Source organism: Ostrea edulis, chromosome 9 (genome assembly GCF_947568905.1).
Source record: "Ostrea edulis chromosome 9, xbOstEdul1.1, whole genome shotgun sequence".
Lineage (NCBI taxonomy): Eukaryota > Metazoa > Mollusca > Bivalvia > Ostreida > Ostreidae > Ostrea > Ostrea edulis.
Window position 1 is genome coordinate 4373052 of NC_079172.1, and position 13243 is coordinate 4386294.

The 13243-nt window shown below is 36.5% G+C and overlaps 2 protein-coding genes across 3 annotated transcripts; one reads left to right on the forward strand and one right to left on the reverse strand.

Annotated features, from left to right (window-relative positions):
- The first annotated feature begins 349 nt into the window (after positions 1-349).
- On the forward strand, positions 350-2566 carry LOC125659413 (uncharacterized). Of its 2 annotated transcripts, none has more exons than XM_048891083.2 (3): positions 350-399; positions 1585-1979; positions 2078-2566. In XM_048891083.2, exons 2-3 carry the CDS (start codon positions 1604-1606, stop codon positions 2506-2508), a joined length of 807 nt encoding a protein of 268 aa, XP_048747040.2. In that variant the 5' UTR covers positions 350-399; positions 1585-1603; the 3' UTR covers positions 2509-2566. The 2 variants fall into 2 exon arrangements, with proteins under 2 accessions (XP_048747040.2, XP_056004285.1); XM_056148310.1 differs by lacking the exon at positions 350-399 and adding an exon at positions 755-980.
- Positions 2567-5604: 3038 nt separating this feature from the next.
- LOC125660496 (kyphoscoliosis peptidase-like) lies at positions 5605-8536 on the reverse strand. The gene is made up of 5 exons (XM_048892336.2): positions 8429-8536; positions 7712-7816; positions 7443-7558; positions 7218-7334; positions 5605-7139 (listed from the first exon to the last, which is right to left on the reverse strand). Exons 1-5 carry the CDS (start codon positions 8534-8536, stop codon positions 5762-5764), a joined length of 1824 nt encoding a protein of 607 aa, XP_048748293.2. The 3' UTR covers positions 5605-5761.
- Positions 8537-13243: the final 4707 nt, after the last annotated feature.

Below are 13243 nucleotides of genomic sequence, written 5' to 3' on the forward strand. Positions count from 1 at the left end.
ATAGGAGATTGATCACTGTTCTTTATCTTAACATTTTCATGACAGTGTAATTACACACAATAAAAATACAATACACAAACACAAACTAATCATAAAATGAGAAATATGGAAAGATTGTGTGAAACAACTTTGACAATACAAAAGTTAGAGATAGATAACACTATATCATTCCCCACGATGCATGCTTAAGTAGAACGTTAATCGTCCTTAGCCAAAAGAAAGGAATGATATGCAATGATTTGACAACCAAATACATGTACATATTATTTTTTGATTTTGTCAATATGAAATGATAATCTTTGATTATGTCATAGCTGCTTGTCGAGATATGAATTTAGAATATGATCGTAAACTGATAAGCCTCTCTTGTTAGTACAGTCTCGAACTCGTATTTTGGAGGTAGGTTTACTGTGTTGAATTGTATGTTCTTTCACCTCCCCTCCAGAAGAATAAAGGGTTCTTTATCGTGCCGTCACCTACCGAGACGTGGATCGTCACTTGTTAAGGTCTTGTCTGAAATACTCAACTAACTTTAAAAGAAATAGTCCATTCTTGAACTCCACAGCATTACATTTGAGTTTAAGCAAAACAATTGCAATCTTTGAAGTCTTCGTGCTTAATCACTGTATAAATTATATCATATGTAAGAATACTTTTGCTAAGCAGGGTCTAACATCATGTGTTATATTTACGTTTATGGAAATAGAATACTGTGGATTCATCAATATTCGTGGGCATCAAATTTCGTGAATTTGTCAAAACCTACAATCTCGTTAACACACAATTTCGTGAAAAGCAACTGCATGTTCTTTCTTAATGACCAAGAATTGTACTTCGGTATAACCATGCAAATAACGAAATTTGGTACTCAGCGAAAAACTGATACCACCACATACTGCTGCTCCGTGTACCAATGTCTTATCACCAGAGGTTTCTGTGACCCTAATTCTTCCTGAAGCAGTAGTGCTATGAACATTATGGTAAGCACGTGTATGTTTAAATGTATTTTTACAGATACGATGCGGTAGTTCTATATTTTACAGCATCTCTTTCCTCAGAATGAAGTTAACTTTAGGCATCGTTGTTACATAGAATCTCAAAGTTATTGTACTTGGTACCAAATCTTTTCAACCTGGTCTACAAGCTGTTGACTCACGTTAATTGTTTGTCTCGTTATGCTCTTTAAGTGAAGTACTCCTGGATACGTTTGATTACATCGAGCCTCTTCACATCGTCATGTTGCATGGAGCTATAGCGTTCCATACAATATGTCGTTATTGAAGAGGCTCGATGTATCTACTCTCATACACTTTCAAAAATCTGAAAGAGATTTCTTACATTTGCAGTTTAATTATTTTGATAATAATTAAACCCGTGTGATGATTAGCCTACATATAGATTATATCAAGTGTAAGCTTAACCAGTGGTTAAATTTAACCAAGGTTTTGAGCAACCCAGTCCTGTATCATTTAATAAGAATGTTAAGGGAAAACTGAGTGAATGTAAACATTATCGTTTACAAATCTCGTAGCTGAATCACTTTAATTATGTGCATGAAGTATCATTAAGATATTTTGGTTTTAGTTCTTCACTGCTCTTGAAAATGGACTACGCACTCCTACTGCTCTGTGGTATTGCATTTGCAATGAATTCTGTGAGAGGAAATAGTCTTGACTTTGCAAAATGGCAAACTAAAATTGAGGAGAAAATCTTTTCTCTAGAGAATGAAAATAGAGAACTTAAACATAGAGTTGATGGATTGGAAAGTCTTTTGAAAGAGTCGGAAATAGAGAGGATTAGAATAGGGAACATTGTCAAACGTCAACAAGAAAGTATGAGGGGCTCTGACAACTTACAACAGGACCAGGGATATCCCAGGAATCAAAACGAATTGCAGGGTGACAAAAAGTCGAGTAATGCTACACATCGTAAATGTGACTGTGGTAGTGAACATACGGAGCGCAGAATGCAGGGAATAGGTAACGAAACTTTGATATTTGATTCCAGTAAATTCTCTATCATTGGAATCACTGGGAAAATTGTTAGTAACTACTCTTCGTTACCGTTGCCATTTCAGTGCCACCGACTAGCCATCCAATCACAGAGGCTGTAATATTTCACAGTCACATGTCACAAAGTAGTCCCACCAACTTGGCTGCACACCACATTCTCCAATTTGATGTTAATTCTGTTAACAAAGGGAGTGGATATCACGTAGATAATGGAATATTCGAGTCACCAAGAGCGGGAACATATGTCTTCTTTTGGTCAATATATACGTACCCCAGAGGAATAATCCGCACGGAGTTAGTTGTCAATGGTAACGTTATTGGTGGCGCGCTGGCAGACAGTCACCCTGATGATGGAATAATGAGTGCTACTGGTGTTGCCATGACAGAGTTATCTATTGGAGACCATGTGTACGTTAGACTTGCTTACACTGCTATCAACTACATTCTTAGTGAAGCAGACGGCAGATCTACATTCTCGGGTTGGCTTTTGCATTAAACACATTAATGGAAGTAATGGTCTTGTCAACTTCAATAAACTAATGAAGAAAACATTCGAACTTTTTCTCCTACACCGATATTACATGTACATGCAAATACCGCTGTGGTACCCCAGTCGGTTGTTGAAATATGCTGTAATTGTCCATGTTTAAAGACGAACGTCGGAGATCTTTCGTATGAGGTTTTGTGTCACTATCCGTAACTGATGTCTGACGCCTCGATATGGATGAAATGTTCTCAATGGGACATTAAGCAAGTACATAAAATGATTAATGTCAACCAATTTGCGGGAAAAAATTTGACCCGAGGCTGTGGAAGAAAGATGTTAACTCCATCGCGAATATTGGTAAATCGCAAATGAAAAGACGTACAAGGATACTCAGATATTCAGCTCAACACATAAGACTCGTATTGTAGCAGTATTATATATTAACTTCTAAAATGAGGGTTCCGTTTCTGTATTTCTAACGTTAACAAACAAAAAGAAGGAAACATCGACATGGTAACAGCAAGAACTTTAATATTATAATTTACAACAGTAAAAACTATCACTATAATTATACTCGCACTTTCTTAGGAAAGTTCGGGTATATTGTTCTTACTCTGGTCCGTCCGTCCTTCTGTCACATTTCCTTCTTCCTCAAATTCTTTTATTTTAAGCAGTAACCAATTAATATTTTGGAATATGATAGGTTGTGTCCTGTAGATGTGCAACAAGGTTTCGGAATTTTCAATTTTACCCTGGGGGATGTTTTATTCTCAAATTCATTTTTAAAAAAAACAAACATGTTTCCTAGAACTCCTCATACATTTTATGCAATAACCACATCATATTTTGGAAGATGATTGATGGTGTCCTGTAGATGTGCAATAAAGTTTTGGAATTTCCATTTTCATCCTGGGGGCCAAATGGAGGTTAGAAAACAAACAACGAGGTTTTTATTTTTAAAAAACCCTGATATCCAGAAGCCCTCTTACATAACCAGTAGTAAAATCATCTTTTGAAAAGTAATGGTGGTGTCCTATAGATGTGCAATAAGGTTTTGGATTTTCCTTTTCACTCTGGGGGCCAATTAGGGTGGTTGAAAAACGAAATTTTTTCTAAAGAAAAACCTGGTTCCCAGGACAGGATACCAAAGTAAATATCTAATCATAATTAAATATGAATTATTATACACCCATAAGTGTCCAATTCGGGAGCAGAAATTCAAAACAATTTTTTCTCATTTTCAAAAACAAAAATCTTCCCTCCACGACTCTTTCTCAAAACTTTTTTTCTTTATCAAGTTATGAATATATTACATTAAATACACACCAATATAAGAGGGCAGTTGCATTAAACTACCACATTTTCAAAATTACCGCCATTCTCACTATCATGTCTCAATAGTATACATTATCTGTACCGTTAGTCAGCACCTTATGAGTGTACATATATCGTCCCTGTAGTAAAATTTATGATACTTCAATATTCCAAAAATAACATGGGACCATGAATCTGTAGCGTATGTTACTATGGTTTGCTGAAATATTTTTGTATGGATAGCCTTCCATTCTGCTCGCACAAAAGTACAAACTATTCCACGGACTCTGCTGAGAGTCTGGCAAACAAACAAAACACAACGTAATGTAATACAACAATCAAATCTGGGTGAAAGGTTAAGATAACGAGCAGGGATCAATCTCATAGATCCCATAAAAATACAAAAATAAGAGCAGGGCAAACATGGGCCCCTAGACAACTCAGAAGTAGGACAAGGTGTCGAGGAGGAGTAAGCATCCCCTGTTGACCGGTCACACCCGTCCTGAATCTTTATCGTGTAAACAGAGTAATCCGTAGTCAAAGTTAGTATATTGATTGATTGATGTTTTCCGCCACACTCAACAATTTTTCAGTTATCTGGTGGCGCCCAGTTTTTATTGGTGGAAGAGAGAACCCAGATACAATGTACCTGGGAAGAGACCACCGACCTTCCGAAAGTAAACTAGGAAATTTTCTCACTTACCAGCGCGAGCGGGATTCGAACCCGCACCGACAGAAGTGAGAGGATGTGTGATTTTGAGCGCGATGCTCTAACCACTCGACCATGGAGGAATGGCCAAACGATTATTAGAAACAAGTCAAACAGCATTCGACCTAACGACAGGTTGTATTTGCAAATAGTATCATAATAACGACCATAGAATGTACGAAATGCTGACTTCAAACCAGACTGCTGGAACATCATTTTGTTTGTCATTAGCTTGCCTCGATTTGGAAAGTTTTGGTGTATAATATAAAAACTAGAGAAATATGTTTTGTCTTAAAACCATCGTTTTCAATTCCTATATAACAACGGGTTAAAAATCTGTTCCGGATTATTCTACTATCTCTTAGTTAACTAGGATACTGGTACCAGAGAAAATCGTAGTTAACTAGGGCATTGGTACAAGGACAAGAGAAAGTCATGGTTGACAAGAATATTGGTACAAGAGTAACTCCTGATGGACTGGGATGTTGGTACAAGGACAAGAGAAACTCGTGGTTGACTGGGATATTGGTACAGAGGCAAGAGAAACTCGTGGTTGACTGGGATCTTGTTACAGGAGCAAGAGAAACTCGTGGTTGACTGGGATGTTGGTACAAGGACAAGAGAAACTCGTGGTTGACTGGGATGTTGGTACAAGGACAAGAGAAACTCGTGGTTGACTGGGATGTTGATACAGGGGCAAGATAAACTCGTGGTTGACTGGAATGTTGGTACAAGAACATGAGAAATTCGTGATTGCGTAATGATTTAGAAGATCGGGTGAGAATTGTTAGTAAACGGTGTTCTATAGATCCAACGACATATGTACAACAAATTACATTCACACGTGTACAGAGAAGTATTAAGACATTGGGGTTCTTCATGTGATATATCAAATTACAAACTATGCAAGGCAAATTCTTTGTGGATTTCATGAATGTGTTTTATTGTGTTAAAGTCTACTATAACACAAGACCTCAGTTTTGTTAAGATCTCAACCACAGGACCAGCAATTTAACTTCCCTTTAGCATTTGATTAGTAATAAATACATATTGGTTTCAAAGTAATACATGTATATCAACAGGTGCTCCTCTTCACGAAAACGGTTGGGATACAAAATCAATAGTTTTATTTTTTGCAAATTCAGCAGGTTTAACAATCAGAGTGGTACATTCTTGAATGTAGGCAGATTGTAGAGCAGTTTCTGGGTGTATATAGGTCCATGAGCATATTGCATTTTCTTAGATGTTATTAAGACTTCGTCGTGACTGAGAGGTCCGAATCAATCTCTCGCAAATATGTGGCTCTGGCACAAAATGCACTGTCCGAAAACAGAAAATACTGGTCCGGTAGTTGGCAGTCCCTCCATACATCATGTAATCTTCATCCGGACCCGGTGTCAAGACTGTAAAATCCCACTTATCTCCCACACGTTTGGTGAATGTTTGCTCCCCAAGACGAATACTTTGTAGCAATGGTGATATGATGCGAAATCTCACATAATTCCGCGCGGGAAGAAATCGTTTCTTGGGTTCTATGAGCGTTATCATGAACTTCTGAACAACTGGTAATGCAATGGGAAAAGGCATAAACGGTATGTATCCGTGATTACACGTGATCAGATAGTGGATAGCAGGAAGGACGGATCCATCAGACGTTTTCTTTGATATGGTCAGTTTGTAATTTCCTCTTTTGGGCATGCGCGCAATTGCTACGATGGATCGTGCATCAGTTTGAATAAGAACGCTGTTCACAACTTCATCAACGTCCTCTGATGACTGCAGTCTGGGAACTATCTCCATTGTTTCCCAGACGGGTATGTACAAATCAATTTCGCCACATGATGTTTCATACCACCACTGATAAACAATTGCTTTTTCAAACCCTATATCCCGATAATAAAGCTCAGGACCCCAGATTCCATGACAGGGAAATAGCTCCATGTCCTTAGAAACTTGTAAGCACTTAACAATGTAAGTAGCAACTTTACCGAAGTCGTTTTCTTTAGAAAACATCTTGGCATATATTTTGAGTATGTAAGTAGTGACGGTAGGCAATTTGAGCTTTATTTTGACACCATCACGTCCCATTCGTTCTGCCATGGTATATTGGTCATGTACTATATTGTCAAATTGGTAAACTTCTTCCATTTCACAAGACACGTCTTCTATTGGCACGCTGGGACCACTAATGATAATCGTAGTTTCACATATCACTTCAATCAAAGTATCCCCGTGTGTTACAAGCCCTATTCCGTTTTCCATAGCATATTCATGAATAATCGCTCTTCTTGAAAATGTTTCCAGATCTATGGGTTCGTCAACTAATTGCCATTGTTTGCTAGTTTCCAAATTGTCGTTCATATACGGAAAATGTTTGACACCGAAAAAGTCCGGATTTGTTAAGAAATAGAAGTCATTACACAACCACTGAAATTTGCCAATGTCGTTAATGTACCCTGCATCCCATGTGCAATCCACAAATCGCCACTCCTCCCCAATGTGAACCACGCTCCAGGCATGGTTGATTTCCGAGGATTGTAAATCAAAGGCTACTTCTTCAATATTTGTGTCGTCTTTTCCATAACCTTCTAGAGTTTTCACCGGAATACCAATGGATCTGAAAGGAAAACGATAGCAGTATTTTATACATGTATCCATATCTCAAATATGTTTAGGTAATATTCGTTCAACTCACCTGCACATTGCCGCAAATAGATTACAATAACCGTGGTAACCAGCACACTTCTTTTTCAAAACGTCTTCTGCTGATGATTTTCCGAATTCTCGTGTTTGAAAGCCTTGAACGTCGTATCTATAACAAACATGCTCACTGATTATCGTTATTAAGATGTGATCGTATTCGTCAATGAGATCCAATTCTTAGTACCCATTTCTTTCTCTGTATTGAGAGATTTCTAACCTTATGTTGGTAGTTATCCATCTGTGTACAGCTTTAACCTTCTCCACTCTCTCGTCAAAATCACGGGTCAGATAATCCACTAGAGTAGCAACATTTCCACAGACTTCGCTGGGGGTCTACAAAAAACAGTCATGCAAACAAGTCATACTATACGAATAAGCAATAAATTTCTGAAAATTCTTCATAAAAATAAGGACTTAGGACTACTACTATTTGAACGTGCTCACAAAACTATTTTTAAAACAAATCTGACAGAACAGCTTCAATACCTCTGTGACGTGTGCATCAATCAGCTCTAGTATTTCCGGTGATGGTACTATATTGTCTTTGGTTTTGGTATTTGGACCAGGAGGTATAAGCATATCGTAATCATTCTAGAGACCAAAACACAATGATTTTAATAAACAAACCTATCACATTCATAGAAATTTAATGTGGTCAGACATTAGTATCGTAATGGTAAATATCTTTTACATTAAGAATCCATGTAGTTGTGACAGGACGGATTATAATGGAACTTTTCTTGATTAACACTTACCAGTGATCCTTTAAAGGTGCACAGATTAATACATGTAGTGTTGAGGTCAAAGTTTTGAAGGAGAATTAATTACGACAACGATCTAGCTAAATTCATTGCACAATTAGTAGCTGTGCTTAAGTTGTGAATAATGTATTGATCTTTCATGACTTTTTCAAAAAATAAACTATCTTAGGTTTCTTTTATTTTCTCTAATTAGTCAAGTTTTTAATTGGGGTAGGTCGTTGGTGAAAAGCTATGAGTAGGCTTTTCAGCCGAATGAATTTCTTCAAACGGACTATTCAAGTATATGCATCTAGTAGTGTCAAATCTTCTAATCACAATCATTTTACTTTTCAAAAGATATCGGAGGCTTACAAATGATGTGTCAAACAAAAGGATCATATGGCAAAATCTCTCAGTTGCATATCTTACGTTGTTTGTGATGTCGGGTTTGTGTGAGGCTTACGTTGTTTGTGATGTCGGGTTTGTGTGAGGCGGACTTGACACCAGACTTCTCTCTCAGGATCGCCGCAATCTTCCGAGGTCCTGCTTGCTTGGATGGACAAGATCCCATGGTGGTTACTGTTTTCTACTGTTACCTCATAACTGAAGTGTCTAATCTAGTTTACATGTTAAAAAAATCATTATATTGATAGTACTGAGTAAATCCATCTACATTCTCTAAAAGAGATGTTCACCGGTTATTGCTTCAGTTAAACTATGGTTAAAATGCAAAACGTTTGACAAAATCTGCTGAACTATAATGAGACTAATAGAAAATTTGTCTTCTAGAAAATGTGACACAGAAGGTTATGAACAGTAGGGTTTAAAAATTAAAGATATTCGAGAAATTGTTTGAATATAATTTATTATTGATTAAAGGAATATCTGTGGTGGATTTCGTCCAAAATTCATTTTTATTTTTGCTTTTAGTACAAAGCTGTACTCTATCGAAATTCAATTCAATACCGTGATAAATCGAGAAACTCCGAAAAGTTCGTTAATTGGTGTACATTTATCGTGTTTGTATGAATGATTTATATCGTAAAATTACCATAATTAAGATGCATAGGTGTGGGGTTTTCTATGGATTTTATATCTACTGGCCTTAAGTTTTTTAGTCTGTGAGATCACACCTCCAAACAAAGACAATAACAATATTAAAATACAATGTACAAGGACCTTATTACCATTAGATTACCCCTCATTGCACGATGATAAATATTTCCAATGTTTTTACCTTCGATATCTACCAATTGAAACGATAATCATTTTCTCATGAATGTGAACAATGTTCGCAGGAACCTTGATAGACTGTGTTTAAACGTCCCACTCGAGAATCTCTCACTCATATTGAGACAACACCACTGCCGGTGAAGGGTTGTCAAATTTAGGCCTATGCTCGGAGCTTACGACCTTGAGCAGGGAGAGATATTTATCGTGCCACACCTGCTGTGGTACAGGACATCGGTTTCAGTGGTCTCATCCGAAGGACAAGCAAGGGTAATGAGGACCTATTCCAACCCATATCCACACCTGAATAAATATTTTTTAACGGCTGGGAATAAAATGAAAGTAAAACTGTGTATATAAATTTTGAAAATACAACGACGCTTCACGCCAGCATACTTTTCATTCAGCACTAATGCACTTCATGAAGCATCCTGGGCGTAAACCGCCGCAGTTCATGCTCTCATGTATTTAAAAACTGAAATTCATATCTATTGATATACCTGTATATTATAAGTATATACAATGAAAAATGATACGTTTTTGGTAATCCCATTATCCATGTATAATAAATACGAATTAAAATATATGCATAATACATTTTATGTGTACAATATGCTGTTTTATTCAACATCTTTATCATTTATTTTTGCAATATGGATTTAATAAAGTTTATCAGTATCTGGTGAGAGGATGGTTTCGTGTCCTATCCTAATACGTGACATCAAAACTGGATTCAAGCGGAATTAAAGCAGTGAATTATTTCAAATGTCTTCTGATGGTTACATGCTGTAAAGTTGTTGAATTAATAACGTGCAAAACTTGTTTTCAGTTTCGACTTTTATCATTTCCGGTTAGTATGTAGAAAATTGATATAATCGAGGAGAAAATGGACTATCTGAAGGACTAGGAAATGTACCTGTTAACAATACGTTGCTTTAGGAATCCGTGAATCGTGTATGGATGATAGGCACATATGATAAATCTCCGTAAAAAAACCACTTTGAAGGAAAACATTTGCACATTGCGATGTAAATAAAACCTATCCCAAAGCAAAAAAGTCTTTGTTAATTTAAATTAATCTTTTATATTACTTTAACCTATCCGTAATTATATGGATTAAGTGCCAATAATCTACTTAATGTAAACATATAGTTTTAATTCTTTAATTACTATTACAGAATTAGTGAATAGACTTACACACCTTCTGTAAAATATCAGTGTGCGATAAACATTACAAATTCAGGTTCCGACAAATCAATATTATGGAACATAATAGCATTTATGTTTAAAGCGTATATATGTGTCATTTGCCCTATTGGGGACCTCGTATAACTTTACCCCGTTGGGGGCCTCAAGTTTGTTAGCCAATCAATGGCTTGGATAGGCACGCGATAGCTTGTGTTTTGCACACGTTAGCCTTTTCATATACATGGGATTCAGTGAATACAAATTGTAAAGCGGATCAAAGTTTTTTCATTTTATTCAACCCTCCACCACCCCAACTTTCCGTCCTCAATATGGAGGTTTACTCCGGTGCTATGCAATCTTTTTATATAGGCTTTTAATCATTTGGGTTGGCCTTATTTGTTCGCCATCTTTTTGCTCTGGGTTTGTTTTGATGAATTTTTATTTGTCATCTTATAGCGTAGCATTATTTAAGTTATTTTGTCTTCTTTGGGGGAAATCAGACTTTGAGTAATTTAGCTTTGCAGGTACTTTCATGTAGAATGTATTATCTGATTTCCCCCAAAATCTTATGTTGAAGATTTCTTTCGTCATTTGGTATTGTAATAAATGACAAATTTTCAATCTCAATCATTCTTTGTTCAGATTTTTTATGACAGCAAAAACGAGCTACGGTGAGCAGAGTTTGGGTAATAGAAGCTGACAAACATAACTGTAAATATTACTCTGACATACTTAGTTATTACAGAGTCAAACAGCAGCATTGATTGCGTTATGCTATTCATTTCTTGAACATTAATAAATGACAATGATGTACCAATGCCAAAACCCGTAGGCAGATCCTCGCTCAAAATAAAAGGTATAATTTACGTTAGATCACAGCAACAAACCTTCACTTAGTGCATTGCTCCGTTGCACTTACAATACAAGTGTCGCTCCGTTCTTCAGCTGCGTCGTCACGGACGCGCGTGCAAGCATTGCAGCGCATACTCTCAATTCATAAGCTTTAAATTCTGGTCTTCACCAAACCACTGAATGGAAAGCATGAGCTTGCCAAAATTCGACATTAGTTTAAATGGTAAACTTTGGGAATAATACTCCAATGAAGATGTAATGAGAGGATTACGGTATACCTGATCTTGTTTACATTCCGTAACCCTATAAAACAGGCTCTTCACTTTTTCATCCTTTTCCGATACATTGCTATCTTGTAATATTATGCTTTCCTTTAGGTAAATTCAAGTACAAAAGGATATAGATGTACACGTACTTTTTTTTTAAAGTAACTATACATAAGTAGCTATATATGATCAATATCTGATACATTAATGCATTTAGTCAAAACAATCGATTCATTAATTAACACTTTGAAACATACAATACTATACATGCATAACGTGAACTTCAGGCTGACTTTTCTTTTGTGGACATTTTTGTATACCGAATTCTTTAGAATTCCCAAAATATACATAGTTTGACAAGATCTAGATGAAGATGAAATATGTATTAGCTTGCCTTATCTAGAGGAAGGTGAAATATCTGTAAATCAAATATTCCAATCACGAAAGTTTTCCATTATTAACAGCATAAGAACGTATAATTTTCAACGCTTTATATCATCATCCCTCACGACGAATTAAAAACTAGGCTTTTTGACATCACAAAAGGCTGCTTCTTCTATAAAAACATAATTCGGATATATATTCCTATCTTGTGATCAGCCATCCTTTATTCTTACTCTACTCTGAAGATGCAGGAATTCCTCATTATCAATATGCAGTCTTCGGAGATTAGGTATTTGAATAGTCTGTTGGAATTCCCATGCGCACAAATATTGCACACTTTTATAATTACTCTCATGAGAACAGAATTTATTCATACACTTTTACTTGCTGTGACTTTCAGCTCGACAGTTACATACATCGACGTTTTATCTATGGACGAGAATCATTTTCATTCATACGTCGGTTCGATCTACCCCAGTCAACTCGAAACAAAAGGCACCACAGTGTCTTCCATTACCCATATCTGTTTCATACTTGTATGTTTTATTGGACATTGAACTTAACGTCCAACTAATAACTCAACTTAACTTTAACCGGTACAAATGGACGACTTATCCATCGTCAGCTCCTCACATTTCTGAAGCAGTACTTCGTCATCACCTGTACATGGTGTTATGTCTCCCGAAGGATTCAATACGCGAGAGCTTGTTGAAATATAAGTTGATGTTATATGGGTTTCGAAAATCTCGTTTAAAGTCAGCATTTTGCAAATTCTCTGGTCGTTAAAATTATCATATTTGCAAATACAGCCGCATATTACCACGAGTGTTGTCTGGAGTGACTTATACCAATTGTTAAACCGTTCTTTGCATACTGATTTTGTCTAAGGATTGCTCCGTTTACCTATCAAGGTACAGGGCTCTTTGCGGATGAGACCGGTCAACTCCTCTTAGGCACCTGATCCTACCTCTGGTGTTTACAGTGGTCCTTGTTTTTAGACACCCGATCCCACCTCTGGTGTTTACAGAGGTCCTTGTTTGCTCTGTTTTCGATTTTGTATTCTCTTTAGGACATATGAGATTGATCACTGTTCGTTATCTTCTCCATTCTCATTTAGTACCTTGATACCATCTAGAGTAAGGTGATATATGCAGTAGCTTGAGGATAAAAAGAGGAAGATGAAATATCTACTAGATTGATAATATCTAGAAAGGGAGATATATAGTAGATTGACAATATCTAGAGGAAGCGGAAACATCTAGTAGCTTGATAATAGGTAGAGAAAGGTGAAATTCCTAGTATCATGACAATATCCAGAGAAAGGTGAAATTCCTAGTATCATAATAATATCCAGAGAA